Raw genomic sequence first — 27,825 nt, 5'->3', positions numbered from 1 at the left:
TGTGGCGAGAGCGCCCACCATGGTCGACGGTGATGCATCATGGGGCCGGTTGGCATTTGGAGAATCCTGTCTGTGTCTGCATTGGTTGACACTGTGATTAATGGTCAGGAGAGCGCTGCAGACAGACTATGTAAATGCTGAAGGAGCCATTAACAGACATCTTCACTGTCAATAAGAAGTGGCACAACATGATGCATACTGCTGGGGCACATCACAAAGTCTGTCAATCTCCACTGCCATTCTACCAGACACCCAGACATAGGCCCACGGTGAGAGAGGCTGGCAGGAGAGGGCGGGAGGGTGGGAGGCATTGTCTTTGCCTAACTGACTCTCTTAACCACTCCACCACAGTTTTTCTGTCATCCTCACCTGTCCCCTCTTTCAGCACAGTTACTCCCTCCCTCCCTCCCTCCCTCCCTCCCTCCCTCCCTCCCTCCCTCCCTCCCTCCCTCCGCCCTCTCCTCTTTCTTTCTCATCACCACTCATCCAGGCCTTCAGAAATGGTCTCTTCCAGTTGCTCTCCTAGTCCATATTATAGCATACACACAGTTGAAGTCTGAAGTTTACATACACTCCACAGATTTCTTGTTAACAAACTATAGTTTTGGCAAGTCGGTTCGGACATCTACTTTGTGCACGACACAAGTAATTTTTCCAACAATTGTTTACAGACAGATTATTTCACAATTCCAGTGGGTCAGAAGTTTACATACACTCAATTAGTATTTGGTAGCATTGCCTTTAAATTGTTTAACTTGGGTCAAACGTTTCAGGTAGACTTCCACAAGCTTCCCACAATAAGTTGGGTGAATTTTGATAAATATAAAGCTGAAATAAATCATTCTCTCTACTATTATTCTGACATTTCACATTCTTAAAATAAAGTGCTGATCCTAACTGACCTAAGACAGGAAATGTTTACTCGTATTAATGTCAGGAATTGTGAAAAACTGAATTTAAATGTACTTGGCTAATCTGTATATAAACTTCCGACTTCAACTGTACTTACATACATGCTGTGAATACTAGGTCCCCCTCCATAGAAAGGCACTGTATGAAAATACTTTGTGTCTCTCAGTTTGTCCCTAGATGTGGAGATGGTCGGCAAGTAGCCTGCCTAGTGGTTAGAGCGTTGGCCTAGTAACTGAAAGGTTGCAAGATTGAATCCCCAAGCTGACAAGGTAAAAATCTGTCATTCTGCCACTGAACAAGGCAGTTAACCCACTGTTCCTAGGCTGTCATTGAAAATAAGAATGTGTTATTAACTGACTTGCCTAGTTAAATAAAGGTATACAAAAAACAAATGGTCTGATGGTGGCTGAGAATGCAATTAGTGCTGTCTGATGGAAACAGAGAGGGAAGGAGAGAGTGTGTGTGTCTACGTGTGTGTGTGTGTTAGAGGGCAGCTCTACTGACTCTTCCAGCTGACTTTGAGGAGGCAGAGAGCTGACAGCCCCCTGCTCTGCGGCTGCACGTGCATGGTGTTGCCATGGAGAAAACAGGAAGGGAAGGCAGGGGGACCGATTTAGGAGGATTGTGGACCTCCCTCCCACATCTCCTATTGTTTATCTCTGTTTCTCAACCCTTGTTCTGTTTTGTTCTCGTCCTCTGAACAGCTGAGGAAGATTAAGGGGAAATTGGAGCGAGCTGAAGGCTCTGAATCACTGTGTTTAGTGTTTACTCTTTTATAGTCCTGATTCTGATCGGAGAGCAGCATTGTGAAACATTTAAACCTCTTGTTGTCTGTCTGAAAACAAGCGGCCAACAGCCTGAACCTTGTCCCTGGGCTCGACTACTCCAGATTCATTACGCAGAGTGAAAAGAATGCCGAACGAGCAGAGCAAGGCCACTATGATATCCTGTGGTTGGAGAGGATCTATGATTACATCTAGATAAGTGTGATGGGGATGCTAGCTAGTGCTTTCCCCAGTCCTCAGAGATGTTCCCTTAAGTGATTTGAATTATACATGATTTCCCATTTTCATGATCAAATCACCAAAACACCCATACTTGGTCTGATTGGCTGACATTTAGAATAATGTTATGTTTGTATCTTAAAGACTGTAAACTTGCTGTCAGTAATGTAAGTCTATCAAAGGCACTTGGGTTTGAATCGGGTTATGTTGAGGTTTTAAGTTGAGATGATACCTTTGCACGACTTGTGACTTGGTTTGGATCAATGATTGGAAATAGGAGTAAAGTCTCTTGAGTGAACACTGGTGTTGGGAATTGGAGAACAGAACCAGAGAGTAAGTATTAGGAAGCTAGGTGTTCTCCTGGCTCTGTTGGCTGAAGACAGAAAGTATTTTTTCAAATGACTTTGGTAGCTGTCCCTGGAGCTACAGAAACACGGCTTGTAGAAAATAAGCACTTAGAGAAAAGCATGTTTAAAAGAAAAATAAATTAAAGAAATGGAAAGAGAGAAAGCGAGAGAGAAGAGCGCTTAGGGGTAAATCCTCGCCAAATAATTCATTTCTGACCTCCTTAGTAAGTAAATTTACCAAATAAATAAGAGCTGCTTGAATGTCAAGAATGCATTGCTGTTGCCGCCAGCGTTGTGGCTCACAGGCAGCCTTGGCATCAGCTCCAGCTAGGCTTTAATAAATGGCTTCTCTCCCTTCAGAACTGTTTGATGTAAGGGGGAGGGGGGCTTTTCTCAGGATTGAATGTGTTAAAAGGCTGTCCTTTCATTCATTGTTTATTTTTGATTCTGTTTGGGTTGAGTCAGGTAGGCAGGCGCTAGCTGAGCTGGCTGCTTGGAATGGAGCTGTGGCTGAGAGGGAGCTTCCTTGAGAGCAGATTGTGCCCATATATAATTCATATTGTTCATACCCTCCCACTGACTACACCATGCAGACCCCCCCCCCTCTCTCTCTTTCTCTCTCCCTCTCTCTCTCTTTTTTTCTTTCTCTCTCCCTCTCTCTCTTTCTCTCTCTTTCTCTCTCTCTCTCCCTCTCTCTCTCCCCCTCTCTCTCTCTCTCTCTCTTTCTCTCTCTCTCTCTCTCTCTCTCTCTCTCTCTCTCTTTTTCTCTCCCGCTCTCTCTCTTTCTCTCTCTCTCTCTTTCTTTCTTTCTTTATTTCTCTCTCTCTCTCTCTCTCTCTCCCTCTCACCAGGCAGGGTTGTTGGAGGGTGGTGGGGCTGGGTAATGATAGGGTCTGGATGGTGGCAGTACCTTAGTACCCCTATTTTCTCCTGCCACACAGAATTCACTCCCTGTTGTATCAGTGAGTGTTTGCAGTGGACAGGCAGGAAGGGGACTTTGACACTGGCACTGTAGTGCTGGTCTGGCATGGAGCTGTGTGTGTGACTGCAGCTGGCTGTCTGGCACCCGGTAACCATGGCAGCCCTTGGCAACGGCCCTCTCTCCCTTTCTCTCCCCAGCCGTGCTCAGAGACAGGCCTCCTCAGATGTCCTTCACACATGTGGACAGAATACTAAGGACAGACAGCAGAGTTCCATGCAGGGGGATGAGGGGAGACAGAGAGACAGGCAGGCAGGGAGGGTGACAAGACTGGGACTGGGACTGACTACAGGGCTAGTCATTTAAATATAACAGTGATTACTAATCAATTTATCTGCTGAAGTGATTCAAAGCACCTATTATTTCCCTCAGAATATTTCAAGAGGCTCTAAATGTGGCTAACACCCCATGAGAGCATTACTCATAATGGTTTGCGCTGGTAGTAATGTTTTCTGCCTATCTTGTTTCTGGGCTAAAACTAAATCCACATTTTATGGTTTATTTTATTCGTTTTTCCTGACTTCATCTGGCCATATTCATGTTACAACTTGCTGGCTCACAGATTCAATTGAAAGCAGTGTCAAATCAGCAGTATCTTTTTGAGAAGCAGAGCACAACAACACAGCTGTGTTCTCCCACACAACACAATGAGAGAGAGAGAGAGAGAGAGAGAGAGAGAGAGAGAGAGAGAGAGAGAGAGAGAGAGAGAGAGAGAGAGAGAGAGAGAGAGAGAGAGAGAGAGAGAGAGAGAGAGAGAGAGAGAGAGAGAGAGAGAGAGAGAGAGAGAGAGAGAGAGAGAGAGAGAGAGAGAGAGAGAGAGAGAGAGAGAGAGAGAGAGAGAGAGAGAGAGAGAGAGAGAGAGAGAGAGAGAGAGAGAACAAAAACAATAGAGGGTGGGGCTGGGTTTTATCCTTCTCAATTAGAGGAGCTCAGATTCCCCTCAACCGTCCCCTAGCTCAGCTAGCTCAGCTCACGATATAATGATTACGCTACAATGACGACTGGATGGTACAGCCTGCGCTGTGAGCTGGAAATACGCCCCCCACAGTCTCGCCCGGGACACACTCCCTCTCTCTTCACTATCTTTTCCTCTCTCTGCTCTCTCATCTCTCTATTTATCCTCTCCCTCTTGTTTTTCTCCTTTTCGCTTTCTCCCACTCCCCTCTTGCTGCGTTTCGCCTCTCTTTCCCTCTCCATCCTTCCGCCTCTCCCTCCCTTTCTGCTTTCCCATCGTTCTCTGCGGCAACAGGTTTTTTTTCCCCCAGCGAAGGTGCCCGAGAGCAAGATAAATGTGCTGTGCCTTTTTTGATAGCAGCACATGCATACATTAAGTGTGATTAAACGGCCTGCGTTCCCTCCATCAAGTGTTTCCTAATGGGCTTTTTTTATTACATGAATTTGTAATAATGGACTAGCCCCACAGTCGAACTCCACTTTCTTGTTGTTGTTGATGTTTTTTATTACATTATTCTCGTCAGCACAGGCGCTGGGATTTTTGTTGTATGTGGGGCGATGTAGGGTGTGGATGCAGTAGGGAGAAATAGCACTTTACGGAACTGAAGCGATATACTCCGACCCGAGGTGGCAATGTCACCATGTTAGCTACCGATTGTGTTGAATTCTTTGAAGTAACAGACAGTACCCAATGATACCACATTATTTCCTTGGAAATACCCAGCAAATCCCATCGTAAATTCAGTACTGTCAAACAAAGTGCTGCCAAGAAAACAGTCTATAACAGGCAGGATTTGATGGATATCAGTGTATGTTGTTGTCTGTGAGCCATGTTTTTTCCTGTGAGCCCAGGCCCATAGAGGGATTACATATGTATCATCACACATGCTCTATGACTAATTACATCTGTGAGAGGATAAACCTCCCAATAATCTCAAACCCATCCCTCCTTCTGCCTGGTTAGTCACTGTCACACATCCAATACATTGTTGTCCTCCTCTGCTTGGGGAAGTTCAGCTCTTTTGACTGACTGACACAAATCCGGATTGAGTGTTTGCTTTGTTTTTTTGTCCTTGTGATCACAGTGTTGAGATGAATGTAGGATGTAGGATTGCCCTCCAGACAGAAAGGCAATTACTATGACCTTGTCAGTGTGGCATTTTAACACAACGCTACCCCCACTACTGCTACTGCTACTATTACTGTCAACCCTTTACGCCATGCTCCTTAAATACCCTTTCTAGTCTGCTCTACTCTCTCGCCACTTCAAGGAAATGATCCACAACAGATGAGGGGATCTTCTGTACTCCTACCCCTCTCTCTCTCACTCCCCCCTCTGCCACTTCTCTCACTCTCCTTTTCCTGTTCTCTCGTTATCCAAGGGATTATTTGGACCAGCAGGAAGTAGAGATGGTCCAACTGCTATCCATCCTGGTGCGATGTCTGTTGAGTTGGTACAGGGCTGGTACAGGGCTGGTACAGAGCTAGCATTGTACAGGGCCCAGGGTATGGAGCGGTGACAGTGACCGTCTGTCTGCTGTGTGTGACGCTGGTTCAGCAGGTTGCTGATAAGCCCTCTGATGTCCTCCCAACACGCCGTGATGCGACGAGGCAAGGAGAAAAGAACAGGATTGATTTCAGCCGTCGCCATAGCAACAAATAACATGATCCTTTCCAGAAGCACACCTTAATTAGTTAAATTATGACTTCATGGGGAGAGGAGGGAAGGAGGGAAGAGGGCTGAGGAGAGGAGGGGTGAGGGATTTGCAAGGGATGAGAGGAAGGATAGGAGGATGAAACAGCTTTCAATTCGGCTGTGACTCACACACACTTGCTTTTAAAGAGAGATTCTGTTTTTTTCTACGAAATGCGCCCATACATTTTCAGGATGATGGTTTATACAGTACTGAAACGTATGGGTATATCCTCTACCTGGCATGGCCTTATAGCTTTGCAATAGAGGCAGAAAGTCTAATCTATTACGGAGTCTTTTCTACTACCATGTCAAAAGCCAACTAATTGCTCTCCACACCATGTAGCTGGGTCTTTCCGCTCTAACCAGCTCTTGTCTCTCTCTCTCTGTGTCCCAGACAGGGCAGCTACCCAGGCCCTAGCATAAACCAGATTGTGCCCTCCATCAACCAGTCACAGGGCAACAACTCAGGCATTGGCATGCCACAGGGTCCACCCTACAATATGCCACCCTCAGGTAAGACCTGGATAGGCCAACAAGGTACCCAACAGCAACCAAAGTAGTGAACAATTGTCTTAAATGGTTGTGAGATTAAGTTGAGTCTTCTATAGCCTTCAGTTTGACAGACTTCCAACAACAAATCAAATCGAATGTTATGTATCACATGCGTCGGATACAACTGGTGTAGACTTTACAGTTAAAGGCTTGCTGACAAACCTTTTTCCAATGATGCAGAGTAAAAATAATACAAAATAAATATATACAGTACCAGTCAAAAGTTTGGACAAATCTACTCATTCAAGGGTCATAGTGAAGAATAATAGTGAACATCAAAACTACAAAATGACACACATGATATCATGTATTAACCAAAAAGTGTTTAAACAAATCAAAATAGATTTTAGATTCTTCAAAGTAGCCACCCTTGATGACAGCTTTGCACACTCTTGGCATTCTCTTAGCATTCTCTCAACCAGCTTCATGATGTGGTCACCTTGAATGCATTTCAATTAACAGGTGTGCCTTGTTAAAAGTTAATTGTGGAATTTCTTTCCTTCTTAATGCGTTTGAGCCAATCAGTTGTGTTGTGACGAGGTGTGGGTGGTATATTATGGCAAGAACAGCTCAAATAAGAAGAAAAAAAACAACAGTCTGTCATTACTTTAAGACATGAAGGTCAGTCAATGAGGAACATTTCAATAACTTTGAACGTTTCTTTAAGTGCAGTCGCAAAAACCATCAAGCGCTATGATGAAACTGGCTCTCATGAGGACCGCCACAGGAAAGGAAGACCCAGAGTTACCTCTGCTGCAGAGGATAAGTTCATTAGAGTTACCAGCCTCAGAAATTGCAGCCCAAATAAATGCTTCACAGAGCTCAAGTAACAACTCAACTCACATCTCAACATCAACTGTTCAGAGGAGACTGCGTGAATCAGGCCTTCATGGTTGAATTGCTGCAAAGAAACCACTACTAAAGGACACCAATAAGAAGAGACTTGCTTGTGCCAAGAAATGTGTGCAATGGACATTAGACCAGCAAGTAAAAATGTGAGTCTTTTTGTTCCAACCGCCGTGTCTTTGTGAGCTGCAGAGTAGGTGAACGGATGATCTCCGCATGTGAGGTTCCCACCATGAAGCATGGAGGAGGAGGTGTGATGGTTTGGGGGTACTTTGCTGGTGACACTGTCAGTGATTTATTTAGAATTCAAGGCACACTTAACCAGCATGGCTACCACAGCATTCTGCAGCGATATGCCATCCCATCTGGTTTGCGCTTATCATTTGTTTTTCAACAGGACAATGACCCATACCTCCAGGCAGAGTAAGGGCTATTTGACCAAGAAGGAGAGTGATGGAGTGTCTCCCGGGTGATGCAGCGGTCTAAGGCACTGCATCGCAGTGCTAGAGGCATCAATACAGACCCTGGTTCAATACCGGGCGGTGTCACATACCAGTCGTGATCGGAGTCCCATAGGGCGGGCGTTGTCTGGGTTCGGGGAGGGTTTGGCCAGGGTAGGTCGTCATTGTAAATGAGAATTTGTTCTTAACTGACTTGCCTAGTTAAATAAAGGTTAAATAAAACATATATACTGTGCCTTCGGAAAGTATTGAGACCCCTGGACTTTTCCATATTTTGTTACATTACAACCATATTTTCTATAATGGATTGGAAAAAAACACAGCAATCTACACACAATACCCCATAATGACACAACGAAAACAGGTTTTTAGACATTTTGCAAATGTTTTAAAAATAAAAAACACATACTTTATTTACATCAGTATTCAGACCCATTGCTATAAGACACGAAGTTGAGCTCAGGTGTATCCTGTTTCCATTGATCATCCTTGAGATGTTTCTACAACTTCATTGGAGTCCACCTGTGGTAAATTTAATTGATTGGACATAATTTGGAAAGGCACACATCTGTCTATATAAGGTCCCACAGTTGTCAGAGCAAAAACCAAGCCACGAGGTCAAAGGAATTATCCGTAGAGTTCCAAGACAGGGTTGGGTCGAGGCACAGATCTGGGGAAGGGTACCAAAAACATTCTGCAGTATTGAAGGTCCCCAACAACACAGTGGCCTCCATCATTCTTAAATGGAAGAAGTTTGGAACCACCAAGACTCCTAGAGACTTCCTAGAGCTGGTCGCCTGGCCAAACTGAGCAATTGGAGGAGAAGGGCCTTGGTCAGGGAGGTAAACAAGAACCGGATGGTCACTCTGACAGAGCTATAGAGTTCCTCTGTGGAGATGGAAGAACCTTCCAGAATGACAACCATCTCTGCAGCACTCCACCAATCAGGCCTTTATGGTAGAGTGGCCAAACGGAAGCCACTCCTCAGTAAAAGGCACTTGACAGCCCTCTTGGAGTTTGCCAAAGGGAACCTAAAGACTCTCAGACCATGAGAAGCAAGATTCTCTGATCTGATGAAAAGATTGAACTCTTTGGCCTGAATGCAACGGCAGGGACTGGGAGACTAGTCAGGATCGAGGGGAAGATGAACGGAGCAAAGTACAGAGAGGTCCTTGATGAAAACCTGCTCCAGAGAGCTCAGGACGTCAGACTGTGGGCAAGGTTCTTCCAACAGGACCACTACCCTAAGCACACAGCCAAGACAACTCAGGAGTGGCTTCAGGACAGGTCTCTGAATGAACTTGAGTGGCCTGGCCAAAGCCCGGACTTGAACCCGATCGAGCATCTCTGGAGAGACCTCAAAATAGCTGTGCAGCGATGCTCCCCATCCAACCTGACAGAGCTTGAGAGGATCTGCAGAGAAGAATGGGAGTAACTCCCCAAATACAGGTGTGCCAAGCTTGTAGCGTCATCCCCAAGAAGACTTGAGGCTGTCATCGCTGCCAAAGGTGCTTTAACAAAGTACAGAGTAAAGGGTCTGAATACTTGTGTAAATGTAATATTTCTGTATTTTTATTTTGTATACAGAGCTGGTTGCTGTTCTGAAGATGTTTTATTTCCTGCAGACAGCTCTGTTCTGTTATTTTTCTTGTTCCGTTGGCCCTCCTGAGAACAGATTAATGCAGTGTGCCCCTTTCTCCTGCTCTCTCTTGCCCTTCACCCCTCCACATTGTGCTAAACACACCTCGGAGAATGCAAGGCTCTATATGAAAAGAGCTTTCTGCTCAGCCTTACAAAACTAAATATCAGGCTGCATGACATTTGGAAGACTTCAAATGAATTAGAGTGCCAAGGTTCTTAAAAACTCATCTCAGCTGCCCCTGGGGTTGGTAAAAAGCTATTAGTTTCACATAGTGCTGAGCGCCGAGCTGAGAAATAAAGGGACAAACCTTGGGACTCTTGGCATGTAGGGACACTTTCTTCTCAATAGGAAAATGCTTATTCAGTCCGCACTCGGAAAGTAGTCTTAAAGATATTATTCATTTCTACCAAGAACTTTTGAAAGATGTTACCTAAGATATCAAAAATGTTAATATCATCTTTACGTCTACCAGTTCATAAACATTGCGAGAGCAGAATTTATATTTGTGGTGCTGAAATACCTATTCAATGTTAGACAAAAGCGTAAGATATATAGTCAGCAAGGCCGAGAGAGTGCAATGGCTTTTCATTTAAAGGCTCTTTTTTTATCTCAAGCACTGCCTTCTTCATTTTTATTCGTTTATTTTGCCTTTATTCCTTTTGAGAAGAATCCCTGGAAGAGGACCTTGGAGATAGAAAGGACATGTTCCATCTCCCCAGAGAGACAGACATTTTGATAATACTTTCTCCATTATCCAGAACTGTTCTTTGGCTTCAGAACAGCTCATCATTTGGCTCTGTGTGCGCGTATTTCAGAGACAAGATGTAGCACAATGGCTACAATGACTAATACCCCCATCGACTCCTTATGTACATGCTATGTGAAGATTGCTCCTCATACACTAGGCCAGTGGTTCCCAAACTTCTTCAGTTACTGTCGCACAAACTGAATTTAGCTCTGCCCGGAGTAGCCCTGAAGTACCCACTCATGTACATTTAACCAGTAGACCTATGGTCTCATCAGTCTTCTCAAGTACCCCCTGTGGATAGACCAAGTACCCCCAGGTGTGAACATCCATTCATTATGCACTCATATGTTTCATTCAAAAGTTTGTCTGGTGCACTCATGATGCACCAATGCCAGAGCAGAGTAGAGTCCTTATTATCCCAGAGGGGCAATTCACTCATGATGCACCAATGTCAGAGCAGAGTAGAGTCCTTATTATCCCAGAGGGGCAATTCACTCATGATGCACCAATGTCAGAGCAGAGTAGAGTCCTTATTATCCCAGAGGGGCAATTCACTCATGATGCACCAATGTCAGAGCAGAGTAGAGTCCTTATTATCCCAGAGGGGCAATTCACTCATGATGCACCAATGTCAGAGCAGAGTAGAGTCCTTATTATCCCAGAGGGGCAATTCACTCATGATGCACCAATGTCAGAGCAGAGTAGAGTCCTTACTATCCCAGAGGGGCAATTCACTCATGATGCACCAATGCCAGAGCAGAGTAGAGTCCTTATTATCCCAGAGGGGCAATTCACTCATGATGCACCAATGCCAGAGCAGAGTAGAGTCCTTATTATCCCAGAGGGGCAATTCACTCATGATGCACCAATGCCAGAGCAGAGTAGAGTCCTTATTATCCCAGAGGGGCAATTCACTCATGATGCACCAATGCCAGAGCAGAGTAGAGTCCTTATTATCCCAGAGGGGCAATTCACTCATGATGCACCAATGCCAGAGCAGAGTAGAGTCCTTATTATCCCAGAGGGGCAATTCACTCATGATGCACCAATGCCAGAGCAGAGTAGAGTCCTTATTATCCCAGAGGGGCAATTCACTCATGATGCACCAATGCCAGAGCAGAGTAGAGTCCTTATTATCCCAGAGGGGCAATTCACTCATGATGCACCAATGCCAGAGCAGAGTAGAGTCCTTATTATCCCAGAGGGGCAATTCACTCATGATGCACCAATGCCAGAGCAGAGTAGAGTCCTTATTATCCCAGAGGGGCAATTCACTCATGATGCACCAATGCCAGAGCAGAGTAGAGTCCTTATTATCCCAGAGGGGCAATTCACTCATGATGCACCAATGTCAGAGCAGAGTAGAGTCCTTATTATCCCAGAGGGGCAATTCACTCATGATGCACCAATGCCTTTTAAATGAACAGTCCACTGCAAATCTGACTTTTAAAAGGGAATGTTCTGTTAACTTATGCCCAAATAATGTTGTTGACTCGTTCTATACTCGCGTATTTGTGGTCAAAGCATAAATTGGAGAGAAAAAAACACCAAAAAACACCTCAAACTTGTGTCTCAAACAGACCGTTTATTTTTATTTTTTGCTATTTCCTCATAGAGTATGATGTCATACTCCTGTGGAGGATGAGCTGGCCATCAGCGGTCTAGAGGAGGATGAGCTGGCCAATCAGCGATCTATATTTTTTATGACCGGTATACGCCCACACCATTCTGTTGTTGTGGTACGCCCACTCCATTTCAACACAGAAAAGCAGCTTTTTAACATACTTAAATAAAACATTTTGGAAGGAAAACTTTCACTCGTACTGTAAGTAATAACAGGTCATATTTCATAGAAATCTGTAAACACTGGAAATTTACTTTAAAATGTGTGAAAATCTTTAATTGATTCTTCCCTCCATTTTCTTCTGTGTAGGGCCCATGGGGATGGCTGGGGATGGGATGGTGACTCCTGTTGGGAAGCAGAAAATGGATGGCAAGGAGGAGAGCATGCCCACCAATGAACCTCCCAGACCCAAGGTACAACCTCTCTCTCGCTCTCACTCACTCACTAATGAACCAAAGGCATCTGATCAGCATATGTTTTCTTGCCATGTTTAATAATTTGTTCAACACTTACAGTTCATAACGTCCTCTTGATTTGTTTTTGTCATCATCTCTGTTCCTTTTGATGTGTTGGCAGCTATAACTGCAAAGAGGTTGTTTAGAATCCTGCACACATCCACACACACTGTGCTTTCACTCCTCGCCACAGCCCAACCCACTATAATGCTGACTGCTCACTTCTCCCAAATGAAGCTCAGCTCAGCAACAGCTTTGCACTTTGGCTCTTTCCATTCCTGCCTTTTGGTTTTGCCCCCATCATTTCTGTGAAAAGCTCAGTCTTTGTTGATAGCAGTGGTGGGTGTTGAATTATTGAAGGCAGTCTGAGCTGTGTGAAGACCCCCAGAGCTCCCTTAAGAGATGATGTGTCTGTACTCTGTAGTAACAAGACAAGGCCTTAGTCTCCCTGCCCTGGCAGACAAGAGAGAGAGAGAGAGAGAGAGAGAGAGAGAGACCAGGGGAACCAGAGGCTTTCTACGAGAGAGAGATGGTTCTGCTGACATATGCAATCTGTCACTGAAACGCTCAAACACATACCTACCTACCTGTACACAGAGCACTTGTTCCCTGCATTCTGAGTGGTCTTTCTTGCTGTGTCTCTCTTTCTGGTTTGCTGAGTGTTTTTGATGCATGCAGCTAATCGCAAGGGGGCCTTTTAGAACATACTCACTTTTTGTTCACACACGGTAGTGTTTGAGGTGAAGGAATGGGTGAGGAAAGAACAGAGCAATATGAAAAACAGAATCCAATCCACTCTGTCTCCACCACTAACACTCACCACAGGGCTCTCTCCCTCTCTCTGTGTATGTTACAGGATGGCTACAGTGGATCCCAGTGTGTCTCCCAGCCCACCACCCCTGGTGCCATGCCTGTCCCCTCTCCCCTGTCCCCCAGCCCAGCCAGCCTGTCCTCCTACCATGGGGATGACAGTGACAGCATCAGCAGCCCCGTCTGGCCAAAGACTCCCTCCAGCCCTGTATGTGACACTCTTCCTTACATTCCAACCAATATCTTCCAATGTTTTATTTGTTGTTGTTTTTTATCTTCAGTATGATGACTGATGTGAGTAGTTGTGCCAGTTTGCAAGGTTGGAGCTAATTCCACATATCTCTCCATCTCTTCCGAACTCAGAAGCCCAACTCGTCCACCATGACTAACGAGCAAATCACACGTCTGTATGATATGGGTGGGGAGCCGGAGAGGCGTGGCTGGGTGGACCGCTACCTGTCCTTTATGGAGGAGAGGGGTACACCTGTTCCCCACCTCCCTGCCGTGGGCAAGAAGCCCCTGGACCTCTACAGACTGTACATGGTGGTCAAGGAGATAGGGGGCCTGGCCATGGTGAGAGACAACCACTGAGTTCATTTCATTGTGTCTTACAGGACCGATAGACACTGCGAAGTGTTTTTCTCATGTATTGCAGGACAGAAATAATGTTGCGCTATACACTTTTGATGTGTTTGATTAGACTCGTCAGCATCACTTATCTGGTAGTCGCTTTGAAGTGGGACAAAGCAACTGGTTAGCAGTGACAAGCCAGGGTACATACAGCGGACGAACATGCCATTGTATTAATGCTCTGTCTCCTGTCTCTTGTCTCCCCATCCCCCCTCTCCTCCCTACCATCCTCTCCCCTCCAGGTGAACAAGAACAAGAAGTGGCGAGAGCTGTCCACTAGTCTGAGTGTTGGTACCTCCAGTAGCTCCGCCAGCTCTCTGAAGAAGCAGTACATCCAGTACCTGTTTGCCTATGAGTGTAAGGTGGAGCGGGGAGAGGAGCAGCCGGCCGACAGCAACACTGGGACTGGGGGGGACAACAGGAAGCAGGCCAAGTTGCAGCCGCCCTCTCCTGGTAATGACCGGTACTTATGATGATGATGATGACGGTGGTGGTGGGGGTGATAATGGCGTTGTGTAGACTAATTTTGGCATGTATTTGGAAGATTGAGACCTTTCATGCAAGCAGTGTGTACGTATGTCATGTAAAGGTTTGTGTGCCTTTTCCTGGACTGATCATGTGTCTTGCAAGAAAATAAAAACAAGGTTTCCTGAGGTTCCCCTGATATTATCACCAGTTATATAATACCTCTAGATATATGGCTGGATTTGATTACAGCATTAGACAGGTTAAGTAATAGGTAATAGGTAATGCTACTATGCTATTTATAAGACAAAGTATTTGTTTTGTATGTTGTCCCTGACACTGTGTTTCTAAGCACAATTACTACGCTCAGCTAAGGAGAGAGAGCTGGAGCGTAAAGGTTGCGCCTCTAATTCAGAGCGTTGATGAGAAAAGGGACCCTGACTTTTAAATAGAACACCAGCGCCTCACCCGCGTGAGTCACACCAGATTGCGTTTGCTAAGAGGGTGGAGAAGAGCACCTGCCTTCACCACACAAGCACACCACACCCACGCAGATGTAAAGGACATTACACTGCTTGCTTAGTGAGTGCCACTTCATTCTGATTTGGCCAACACTGAGGCTCAAACCCAGGACCTTGTCTTTTTCTAGCACACATGACCGCCCTCCCAAAGTGTCTTTCCAGTCCCGCCACGTGAAAAGCTAGCTATACGGTGGCGCAAGTGGGGACTCTTCAGGCTGAGGTGTAAGTTTCACACATCCCCATGTGTTACACAGACACACACCTACTCTTGCATATGTCTGCATCCCAGCCTCTTAGCCACTTGATGGAGACATAACCTTCCCATATGATTATTTACCTTCATTTTGAGCCAGGTCAGTGCGTCTACACTGAACCAAAATAGAAACGCAACATGAAACAATTTCTAAGCTTTTACTGAGTTACAGTTCATATAAGGATTGAAATAAATGTATTAGGCCCTAATCTATGGATTTCACATGACTGGGAATACAGATATGCATCTGTTGGTTACAGATGCACTACATGACCAGAAGTATGTGGACACCTGCTCGTCGAACATCTCATTCCAAAATCATGGGGATTAATATGGAGTTGGTCCCTCCTTTGCTGCTATAACAGGCTCCACTCTTCTGCGAATGCTTTCCACTAGATGTTGGAACCTTGCTGCGGGTTGATCAGGCTGTTGATTGTGGCCTGTGGAATGTTGTCGCACTCATTGGCTGTGTGAAGTTGCTGTATATTTGTGGGAACTGGAACACACTGTCATACACGTCAATACGGAGCATCCCAAACATGCTCAATGGGTGACATGTCTGGTGAGTATGCAGACCATAGAAGAACTGGGATATTTTCAGCTTCCTGGAATTTTGTACAGATCCTTGCGACATGGATTCAGGATCTCGTCACGGTATATCTGTGCATTCAAATTGCCATCAATAAAATGCAATTGTGTTTGTTGTCCGTAGCTTATGCCTGCCCATACCATAACCCCACTGCCACCATGGGGCTGTATGTACACAACATTGACATCAGTAAACCGTTCGCCCACACAACGCCATACACACTGTCTGCCATCTGTATGGTACTGTTGAAACCGGGATTCATCCGTGTAGAGCACATTTCTCCAGCGTCCCAGTGGCCATCGAAGGTGAGCATTTTCCCACTGAAGTCAGTTACGACGCGTAACTGCAGTCAGGTCAAGACCCTGGTGAGGACGACGAGCACGCAGATGTGCTTCCCTGAGACTGTTTCTTACAGTTTGTGCAGAAATTATTCAGTTGTGCAATCCCAAAGTTTCCTTAGCTGTCTGGGTGGCTGGTCTCAGACAATCCTGCAGATGAAGAAGCCGGATGTGGAGGTCCTGGGCTGGTGTGGTTACACGTGATGTGCGGTTGTGAGGCCGGTTGGACGTACTACCAAATTCTCTAAAACGATGTTGGATGCGGCTTATGGTAGAGAAAAGAACATTCAATTATCTGGCAACAGCTCCGGTGGACATTCTTGCCGTCAGCATGCCAATTGCACACTCCCTCAAAACTTGAGACATCTGTGGCATTGCTTTGTGTGACAAAACTACACATTTTAGAGTGGCCTTTTATTGTGCCCAGCACAAGGTGCACCTGTGATATGATCATGTTTTTAAATCAGCTTCATGATATGCCACACCTGTCAGGTGGATGGATTATCTTGTCAAAGGAGAAACGCTCACTAACATTTGTGCAAATCATTTGAGAGAAATATGTTTTTTTGTGCATATGAATGATTTCTAGGATCTTTCATTTCAGTTCATAAAACATGGTACCAAAACTTTAAGTGTTACGTTTATATTTTTGCTCAGCATATTTAATGGAAGTAGAACATACACTGAAATTGAATAAAATATTTATCAGTTTGATATCACACAATTTTGAATCTGAAATCTTTTGGACAGAGCAATGTTGAGGGAATCCTATTTGAGTCAGAAAAGGATACGCATATGATAGGTAATATCTACAAAACCTTGCAGGGATCCTATCCAACTGACAATCTCTTAGAAAAAAATATAAACTATTGAAACCAAGACTTAAAAAGAACTGATATTGTCACAAGATGGAGCGTTGGAACATAACTAACAAAATTACAGTTAATTAAAGTTAAACTTAATCCAGTATAAACTAATGTACTGAATGTATTATTGATTCACTAATGAATGCATTCTGGGAGTGCTATAACGTCCAAAAGTGGTGAGATACCAATGGGTTGGACTCATTTTTAAAAATGTAGAAAAAATGAGGGCTTCAGAGAGAAACAAAATAGCACAATTTAAAGCCATATGGCATAAAGTATTACAAGCGCTAGAGATATCCAAAGGATGAAACATGTGTTTTTATTATTAGACAAACAAGATAGGTACGGTGGGATACATGTTGGTCTGAACAAGTAGGACGCCATTAATGTTTGTTGCAATGATGGAAAAAAGTACCTCATTTTCATACTTGAGTTAAAGTAAAGACACCTTACAAGAAAATGACTCAGTAAAAGTAACCCAGTAAAATACTACTTGAGTAAAAGTCTAAAAGTATTTGGTTTTAAATGTACTTAAGTATCAAAAGTAAAAGTATAAATCATTTAAAATGTCTTATATTAACCAAACCAGAAGACACAATTTTCTTGTTTTTTGGATAGCCAGGGTCACAGTTCAACACTCAGACATAATTTACAAACAAAGACTTTTGTGTTTAGTGAGTCTGCCAGATTGGAGACAGTAGGGATGACCATGGATGTTCTCTTTATTTATTTATTTATTGCACCTTTATTTAACCAGGTAGGCAAGTTGAGAACAAGTTCTCATTTACAATTGCGACCTGGCCAAGATAAAGCAAAGCAGTTCGACAGATACAACGACACAGAGTTACACATGGAGTAAAACAAACATACAGTCAAAATACAGTATAAACATGTCTATATACGATGTGAGCAAATGAGGTGAGATAAGGGAGGTAAAGGCAAAAAAAAGGCCATGGTGGCAAAGTAAATACAATATAGCAAGTAAAACACTGGAATGGTAGATTTGCAATGGAAGAATGTGCAAAGTAGAAATAAAAATAATGGGGTGCAAAGGAGCAAAATAAATAAATAAATAAATACCGTAGGGAAAGAGGTAGTTGTTTGGGCTAAATTATAGGTGGGCTATGTACAGGTGCAGTAATCTGTGAGCTGCTCTGACAGTTGGTGCTTAAAGCTAGTGAGGGAGATAAGTGTTTCCAGTTTCAGAGATTTTTGTAGTTCGTTCCAGTCATTGGCAGCAGAGAACTGGAAGGAGAGGCGGCCAAAGAAAGAATTGGTTTTGGGGGTGACTAGAGAGATATACCTGCTGGAGCGTGTGCTACAGGTGGGAGATGCTATGGTGACCAGCGAGCTGAGATAAGGGGGGACTTTACCTAGCAGGGTCTTGTAGATGAGATGGAGCCAGTGGGTTTGGCGACGAGTATGAAGCGAGGGCCAGCCAACGAGAGCGTACAGGTCGCAATGGTGGGTAGTATATGGGGCTTTGGTGACAAAACGGATTGCACTGTGATAGACTGCATCCAAATTGTTGAGTAGGTTATTGGAGGCTATTTTGTAAATGACATCGCCAAAGTCGAGGATTGGTAGGATGGTCAGTTTTACAAGGGTATGTTTGGCAGCATGAGTGAAGGATGCTTTGTTGCGAAATAGGAAGCCAATTCTAGATTTAACTTTGGATTGGAGATGTTTGATATGGGTCTGGAAGGAGAGTTTACAGTATTTGTAGTTGTCCACGTATTCTAAGTCAGAGCTGTCCAGAGTAGTGATGTTGGACAGGCGGGTAGGTGCAGGTAGAGATCGGTTGAAGAGCATGCATTTAGTTTTACTTGTATTTAAGAGCAATTGGAGGCCACGGAAGGAGAGTTGTATGGCATTGAAGCTTGCCTGGAGGGTTGTTAACACAGTGTCCAAAGAAGGGCCAGAAGTATACAGAATGGTGTCGTCTGCGTAGAGGTGAATCAGAGACTCACCAGCAGCAAGAGCGACCTCATTGTATACAGAGAAGAGAGTCGGTCCAAAAATTGAACCCTGTGGCACCCCCATAGAGACTGCCAGAGGTCCAGACAGCAGACCCTCCGATTTGACACACTGAACTCTATCAGAGAAGTAGTTGGTGAACCAGGCGAGGCAAATTTATTTATTTGAATTATTATGTTTTCTTCTCGGGCCTCTATAACTATATCTATTGTTCTTATTTTTGTTGTTGTGTGATTTGGATTAATCCCCTCTACCACACGGAACCCCACTAATCTACTGACCGAACGCAAGAGGTGGCTAACAACAGACTCCATCCTATGCTAGCTTGCTACCGGTTGGCTTGGCTAGCTGTCTAAATCGCCGTGACCCTAAACCAACCTCTCCACTCACTGGACCCTTTTGATCACTCGACTAAGCATGCCTCTCCTTAATGTCAATATGTCTTGTCCATTGCTGTTCTGGTTAGTGTTTATTGGCTTATTTCACTGTAGAGCCTCTAGTCCTGCTCACTATACCTTATCCAACCTATTAGTTCCACCACCCACATATGCAATGACATCTCCTGGTTTCAATGATGTTTCTAGAGACAATATCTCTCTCTTCATCACTCAATACCTAGGTTTACCTCCACTGTATTCACATCCTACCTTACCTTTGTCTGTACATTATACCTTGATGCTATTTTATCGCCCCCAGAAACCTCCATTTACTCTCTGTTCCAGACGTTCTAGACGACCAATTCTTATTGCTTTCAGTCGCACCCTTATTCTACTCCTCCTATGTTCCTCTGGCGATGTAGAGGTGAATCCAGGCCCTGCAGTGCCTAGCTCCACTCCTATTCCCCAGGCGCTCTCTTTTGACGACTTCTGTAACCGTAATAGCCTTGGTTTCATGCATGTTAACATTAGAAGCCTCCTCCCTAAGTTTGTTCTTTTCACTGCTTTAGCACACTCTGCCAACCCGGATGTTCTAGCTGTGTCTGAATCCTGGCTTAGGAAGACCACCAAAAATTCAGACATTTTAATTCCAAACTACAACATTTTCAGACAAGATAGAACTGCCAAAGGGGGCGGTGTTGCAATTTACTGCAAAGATAGCCTGCAGAGTTCTGTCCTACTATCCAGGTCTGTACCCAAACAATTTGAACTTCTACTTTTAAAAATCCACCTTTCTAAAAACAAGTCTCTCACCGTTGCCGCCTGCTATAGACCACCCTCTGCCCCCAGCTGTGCTCTGGACACCATATGTGAACTGATTGCCCCCCATCTATCTTCAGAGCTCGTGCTGCTAGGCGACCTAAACTGGAACATGCTTAACACCCCAGCCATCCTACAATCTAAACTTGATGCCCTCAATCTCACACAAATTATCAATGAACCTACCAGGTACCTCCCCAAAGCCTTAAACACGGGCACCCTCATAGATATCATCCTAACCAACTTCCCCTCTAAATACACCTCTGCTGTCTTCAACCAAGATCTCAGCGATCACTGCCTCATTGCCTGCATCCGTAATGGGTCAGCGGTCAAACGACCTCCTCTCATCACTGTAAAACGCTCCCTGAAACACTTCAGCGAGCAGGCCTTTCTAATCGACCTGGCCGGGGTATCCTGGAAGGATATTGACCTCATCCCGTCAGTAGAGGATGCCTGGATATTTTTTAAAAATGCCTTCCTAACCATCTTAAATAAACATGCCCCATTCAAGAAATTTAGAACCAGGAACAGATATAGCCCTTGGTTCTCCCCAGACCTGACTGCCCTTAATCAACACAAAAACGTCCTATGGCGTTCTGCATTAGCATCGAACAGCCCCCGTGATATGCAGCTGTTCAGGGAAGCTAGAAACCATTATACACAGGCAGTTAGAAAAGCCAAGGCTAGCTTTTTCAAGCAGAAATTTGCTTCTTGCAACACTAACTCAAAAAAGTTCTGGGACACTGTAAAGTCCATGGAGAATAAGAACACCTCCTCCCAGCTGCCCACTGCACTGAAGATAGGAAACACTGTCACCACTGATAAATCCACCATAATTGAAAATTTCAATAAGCATTTTTCTACTGCTGGCCATGCTTTCCACCTGGCTACTCCTACCCCTGTCAACAGCACTGCACCCCCAACAGCAACTCGCCCAAGCCTTCCCCATTTCTCCTTCTCCCAAATCCATTCAGCTGATGTTCTGAAAGAGCTGCAAAATCTGGACCCCTACAAATCAGCCGGGCTAGACAATCTGGACCCTTTCTTTCTAAAATTATCTGCCGAAATTGTTGCCACCCCTATTACTAGCCTGTTCAACCTCTCTTTCGTGTCGTCTGAGATTCCCAAAGATTGGAAAGCAGCTGCGGTCATCCCCCTCTTCAAAGGGGGGGACACTCTTGACCCAAACTGCTACAGACCTATATCTATCCTACCATGCCTTTCTAAGGTCTTCGAAAGCCAAGTCAACAAACAGATTACCGACCATTTTGAATCTCACCATACCTTCTCTGCTATGCAATCTGGTTTCAGAGCTGGTCATGGGTGCACCTCAGCCACGCTCAAGGTCCTAAACGATATCTTAACCGCCATCGATAAGAAACATTACTGTGCAGCCGTATTCATTGATCTGGCCAAGGCTTTCGACTCTGTCAATCACCACATCCTCATCGGCAGACTCAACAGCCTTGGTTTCTCAAATGATTGCCTCGCCTGGTTCACCAACTACTTCTCTGATAGAGTTCAGTGTGTCAAATCTGAGGGTCTGTTGTCCGGACCTCTGGCAGTCTCTATGGGGGTGCCACAGGGTTCAATTCTTGGACCGACTCTCTTCTCTGTATACATCAATGAGGTCGCTCTTGCTGCTGGTGAGTCTCTGATCCACCTCTACGCAGACGACACCATTCTGTATACTTCCGGCCCTTCTTTGGACACTGTGTTAACAACCCTCCAGGCAAGCTTCAATGCCATACAACTCTCCTTCCGTGGCCTCCAACTGCTCTTAAATACAAGTAAAACTAAATGCATGCTCTTCAACCGATCACTACCTGCACCTACCCGCCTGTCCAACATCACTACTCTGGACGGCTCTGACTTAGAATACGTGGACAACTACAAATACTTAGGTGTCTGGTTAGACTGTAAACTCTCCTTCCAGACCCATATCAAACATCTCCAATCCAAAGTTAAATCTAGAATTGGCTTCCTATTTCGCAACAAAGCATCCTTCACTCATGCTGCCAAACATACCCTTGTAAAACTGACCATCCTACCAATCCTCGACTTTGGCGATGTAATTTACAAAATAGCCTCCAATACCCTACTCAACAAACTGGATGCAGTCTATCACAGTGCAATCCGTTTTGTCACCAAAGCCCCATACACTACCCACCATTGCGACCTGTACGCTCTCGTTGGCTGGCCCTCGCTTCATACTCGTCGCCAAACCCACTGGCTCCATGTCATCTACAAGACCCTGCTAGGTAAAGTCCCCCCTTATCTCAGCTCGCTGGTCACCATAGCATCTCCCACCTGTAGCACACGCTCCAGCAGGTATATCTCTCTAGTCACCCCCAAAACCAATTCTTTCTTTGGCCGCCTCTCTTTCCAGTTCTCTGCTGCCAATGACTGGAACGAACTACAAAAATCTCTGAAACTGGAAACTCTTATCTCCCTCACTAGCTTTAAGCACCAACTGTCAGAGCAGCTCACAGATTACTGCACCTGTACATAGCCCACATATAATTTAGCCCTATCAACTACCTCTTTCCCAACTGTATTTAATTTATTTATTTATTTTGCTCCTTTGCACCCCATTATTTTTATTTCTACTTTGCACATTCTTCCATTGCAAAACTACCATTCCAGTGTTTTACTTGCTATATTGTATTTACCTTGCCACCAAGGCCTTTTTTTGCCTTTACCTCCCTTCTCACCTCATTTGCTCACATTGTATATAGACTTGTTTATACTTTATTATTGACTGTATGTTTGTTTTACTCCATGTGTAACTCTGTGTTGTTGTATCTGTCGAACTGCTTTGCTTTATCTTGGCCAGGTCGCAATTGTAAATGAGAACTTGTTCTCAACTTGCCTACCTGGTTAAATAAAGGTAAAATAAAAATAAATTTAAAAAATCATTTGAGAAACCAAGGCTGTCGAGTCTGCCGATGAGGATGTGGTGATTGACAGAGTCGAAAGCCTTGGCCAGATCAATGAATACGGCTGCACAGTAATGTTTCTTATCGATGGCGATGGCGAGTGACAAGTGTGCGAATTAGACACATTTTCCTGTCCTGCTAAGCATTCAAAATGTAACTAGTACTTTTGTGTGTCAGGGAAAATGTTTTTTTTTAAAAAGGTGTAAAAAGTTCATTATTTTCTTTAAGAATATAGTGGAGTAAAAGTAAAAGTTGTCAAAAATATAAATAGTAAAGTAAAGGACAGATGCCCCAAAAAACTGCTTAAGTACTTTACACCACTGGTTTGTTGAAATGTATGTACGTCTGAAGCTAGTTGGTTTCCATCCTATTGTTGACAGTACTTTTTTGCTTAAGTTTTCATGTATCGCATAAAAATCTAAAGTTCATTGCGCTTCTATTGTATTTTGAACTCTACAGATAGTTCTGTCACAAACTGTTGTGATAAATGGTACACGTGCCGACTCTGGTCCTGGTATGTGTACTTTAGCCAACAGCTAGCAGATACAGTGCGGGTAGACTAGTCTACATGATGAGATTATTATGGATATGATCACATTTTATTGGTCACATACACATATTTAGCAGATGTTATTGTGGGTGTAGCGGAATGCTTGTGTTCCTAGCTCCAGTACAGTAGTATCTAACAATTCACAACAATACACACATCTAAAAGTAAAAGAATGGAACTAAGAAATATATAAATATTAGGGCGAGCAATGTCTGAGTGGCATTTACTAAAACACAGTAGAATACAGTTTATACAGTTGAAGTCGGAAGTTTACATACACCTTAGCCAAATACATTTAAACTCAGTTTTTCACAATTCCTGACATTTAATATGAGTAAAAATGCCCTGTCTTAGGTCAGTTAGGATCACCACTTTATTTTAAGAATATGACATGGCTGAATAATAGTAGAGAATGATTTATTTCAGCTTTTATTTCTTTCATCACATTCCCAGTGGGTCAGAAGTTTACTTACACTCAATTAGTATTTGGTAGCATTGCCTTTAAATTGTTTAACTTGGGTCAAACATTGGGGATAGCCTTCCACAAGCTTCCCACAATAAGTTGTGTGAATGTTGGCCCATTCCTCCTGACAGAGCTGGTGTAACTGAGTCAGGTTTGTAGGCCTCCTTGCTTCCACATGCCTTTTCAGTTCTGCCCACACATTTTCTATAGATTGAGGTCAAGGCTTTGTGATGGCCACTCCAATACCTTGACTTTTTTTGTCCTTCAGCCATTTTGCCACAACTTTGGAAGTATGCTTGGGGTCATTGTCCATTTGGAAGACCCATTTGCGACCAAGCTTTAACTTCCTGACTGATGCCTTGAGATGTTGCTTCAATATATCCACATCATTTTCCTGCCTCATGATGCCATCTATTTTGTGAAGTGCACCAGTCCCTCCTGCAGCAAAGCACCCCCACAACATGATGCTGCCACCCCTGTGCTTCACGGTTGGGATGGTGTTCTTCGGCTTACAAGCCTTCCCCTTTTTCCTCCAAACATAATGATGGTCATTATGGCCAAACAGTTCTATTTTTGTTTCATCAGACCAGAGGACATTTCTCCAAAAGGTATGATCTTTGTCCCCATGTGCAGTTGCAAACCGCAGTCTGGCTTTTTATGGCGGTTTTGGAGCAGTGGCTTCTTCCTTGCTAAGCGTCCTTTCAGGTTATGTTGATAAAGGTCTCGTTTTACTGTGGAACCTGTTTTCTCCAGCATCTTCACAAGGTTATTTGCTGTTGTTCTGGGATTTATTTGCACTTTTCGCACCAAAGTACATTAATCTCTAGGAGACAGAACGCGTCTCCTTCCTGAGCAGTATGATGGCTGCTTGGCACCATGGTGTTTATACTTACGTACTATTGTTTGTACAGATGAACGTGGCACCTTCAGGCGTTTGGAAATTGCTCCCACGGATGAACCAGACTAACCCTAACCAGGTCTACAATTTATTTTCTAAGGCCTTGGCTGATTTCTTTTGATTTTCCCATGATGTCAAGCAAAAGAGGCACTGAGTTTGAAGATAGGCTTTGAAATACATCCACAGGTACACTTCCATCCAATTGACTCAAATTATGTCAATTAGCCTATCAGAAGCTTCTAAAGCCATGACATAATTTTCTGGAATTTTCCAAGCTGTTTAAAGGCACAGTCAACTTAGTGCATGTAAGCTTCTGACTCACTGGAATTGTGATACAGTGAATTATAAGTGAAATAATCTGTCTGTAAACAATTGTTGGGGAAATGACTTGTGTCATGCACAAAGTAGATATCCTAACAGACTTGCCAAAAGTATAGTTTGTTAACAAGACATTTGTGGAGGGGTAGAAAATGAGTTTTATTGACTCCAACCTAAGTATTTGTAAACTTCCGGCTTCAACTGTTCATATGAAATGAGTAAAACAGTATGTAAACATAATTAAAGTGACTAGTGTTCCATTACTAAAGTGGCCAGTGATTCCATATCTATGTATATGTATATGGGGCAGCAGCCTCTAAGATGCAGAGTTGAGTAACCGGGTGGTAGCCGGCTAGTGATGGCTATTTAAGAGTCTGATGACCTTGAGATAGAAGCTGTTTTTCAGTCTCTTGGTCCCAGCTTTTTTTTTTGTTACTTTAAACAGCTGAAAATACAATATTTTGGTTATGATAAATATATTTCACAGTGGTTTAGATAGTTCAATGATTATGATTGGTTGAAGTGGACAGAGAATAGTCTCCATACTTTGCTCTAACACAGGAGAGACCTCATACTGCCCTATCTGTATATCTGTCTGTCTGTCTCTTGACACCCACTATCCCTCTATCTATGCACTCATCCACTCTGCTGCTCCCAGGTGCCTGCTTGGCTGGCTGCTTCACTGACTCATGCTATATATAGCTGACGGCTAGGTGATGATGTTCCAGAGTAGGGAGAGCTGTTGAGCAGCCAAGATGGGAGGAGGGGGGGGGGATTTCCCCTGAGAATGATTAATGAGGGTGGAGTCATGGATATAAACAACGCTGACCTCCAGTCAACCTCTATTCACACTCACACGAAGCCTATGAGCCAGCGCTTTCTGTCTTATGTCATCCACCTCTACACACCTACACACTAACACACATCTCTCCCTCTAAATGTAGAGTAGAGGGCACTTGAGTTCACGCTCTGTAAATGTCCCCTCCCGCCCACTCTCCCTCCTAGTGTTGCCCTGCCTGTCTTTCTGCCTGCCTCCCAGTGTTTTTCTGTCTGCCAGCCTGTCTGTCTGCCTGTCTACCAGCTGGGATGGGAATGCTGCTAAAACCTTTACCTGCAGTGGGCTAAATCAGTGTCACACATAGTGTTGCTTGGTAGTCTTAAACAAGTTTGAGTTTGTATCCCAATAGTGCACTTTTATATCACAGAAGACTGAAATATAACAAAACCATTTGACATAGGAACACCAATTAATTATGAAATTACTTATGAAATGATGAAGAATATGAATAACATCCCATAAGGCCACTAGGTCACTTGAGTGCAGGAAAGGGCTACCCGCCAGTAACCCCTGGTTCCAGTGTTTACGTTTTGAGTTTCTCCACGTGTGTGTTTGGCCCCTGTCTATGGAGCAGAGGGGATATTCTGGGAAGAAGAAAATCCCAAAGACGCTCCCCTTCTATGCACTCTCTCCCTTTCTCCCTCTCTGTTCCTCAATCCCTCGCTCCTTCTCTCCCAGCCCCACTGCAAGCAAAGCCCTCGGCTCAACCATCCGTCTAACTCCCCCTCCTTTCCGCTCTCTCTCTAATCTGATGTGGCGGCAGGGGGTATTGTTGAATAATTCAGAAGTAGTATGAATTTTTAAAGCCATTCTTTATTCCTGTTGGAGGCGTGCAGTGCAGAGAAAGGCCATGGAGGCCTGTTTCAGAGGAGCGGTTTTACTAAACGCTCATTAGGATTCACAGAACCAGCCTCTCTTATCTACTAAAACTAGCCATCATGTTTTCCTTCATTCCTACTTGTACGCCTTTCACTACTTTAGCTTTGTAGGGTTTTCATGTGTAATGTGGCGTGGCATTACATAGTTTCTTGTGTTGTTACAGACCTTCAATAATTTCATATTCCCATGCACTGAAAAATTCATAGCCATGGCTTCATATGATTTATGCATCATATGGTATGATACTAGCTTCATATCATGTTAGCAACTTAACCCCTATTTGGAGTGAAGTGCAGTATGGTTGGGCCACTGGTACGGTAATCTCTCTCTGATATACCGTAGGGAGTGCACAATACGGTGAGCCTGGCCCCTACAGACACCCCCCTTCTATGTTAACTACGGCTGTGCTCCCAGGCGTACCCTCCTAATGAACCACTCACCGAGTTCACCCTGCCAAAAATGAAAAACAATCTTCAGAAAGCTGCCAAATAAAGCTCTCCACAGCGACTGCTGCGAGTTCCGCACCATTCTCTCCAATGAGCAATTCCCACAGAGAGGGCTTCGCTTCCTCCTGTTTCCCTGTCTTCTTCCTCCTCCTCATCCCCTTCTTCTTCTTCTCCTCCTCCTCATCCCCTTCTTCTTCTCCTCCTCCTCTTCGGCCCCTTCGTAGCAGTCCCTGCGTTCCCCCTCTACTCTTGGCAGGCAGGCGCTGGGGCTAGGCTAGTGTTATTGCTGCCCCCGTGATGGGAGTTTGTGGTTGTTAGTGAGATAGGCCCCAGCGGGCCCTCTGATAGGCTAAGAGGATTTGGGGGAGCTGGCCCCCCTGCCTGGCATCACATATATATCACCCCTGTCAGTGGCTGTGCTGTGGCCTGGCGTTCTGTCAGAGGGCCACCCCGCCTGCTACAGGTTAACATGGGGGAAATAGGAGAGGCCATCTTTCCAGGCCATCTGAACCGCCTTCATTTAGAGAGGTTTTGGCCTCGGAACTCCCTCAGAACCCCCTCATTTCCCCCGCCCCCGCCTGTTCCTCGGCCCTCTCTCTAAATCTGCCTGGTCTCTATGAGGATTAAAG

The 27,825-nt window shown here is 44.4% G+C and overlaps 1 protein-coding gene across 4 annotated transcripts in view; it reads left to right on the top strand.

Moving 5' to 3' along the window:
• Nucleotides 1-27,825, top strand: part of LOC110505402 (AT-rich interactive domain-containing protein 1B) — a 229,487-nt gene that overhangs the window by 195,113 nt on the left and 6,549 nt on the right. For all 4 annotated transcript variants that reach the window (XM_036962211.2, XM_021584599.3, XM_090220667.1 and 1 more), the window contains 5 exons: nt 6,287-6,405; nt 12,075-12,178; nt 13,077-13,238; nt 13,394-13,603; nt 13,903-14,113. In XM_036962211.2, the coding sequence (XP_036818106.2) occupies nt 6,287-6,405; nt 12,075-12,178; nt 13,077-13,238; nt 13,394-13,603; nt 13,903-14,113 (806 nt within the window). The remainder of the gene's footprint in view (nt 1-6,286; nt 6,406-12,074; nt 12,179-13,076; nt 13,239-13,393; nt 13,604-13,902; nt 14,114-27,825) is intronic.

Source organism: Oncorhynchus mykiss, chromosome 25 (assembly GCF_057628025.1).
Source record: "Oncorhynchus mykiss isolate SJ-2025 chromosome 25, ASM5762802v1, whole genome shotgun sequence".
NCBI lineage: Eukaryota > Metazoa > Chordata > Actinopteri > Salmoniformes > Salmonidae > Oncorhynchus > Oncorhynchus mykiss.
Note: the sequence above shows the minus strand (reverse complement) of the source record. Positions and strands in the feature narration are given on the sequence as shown.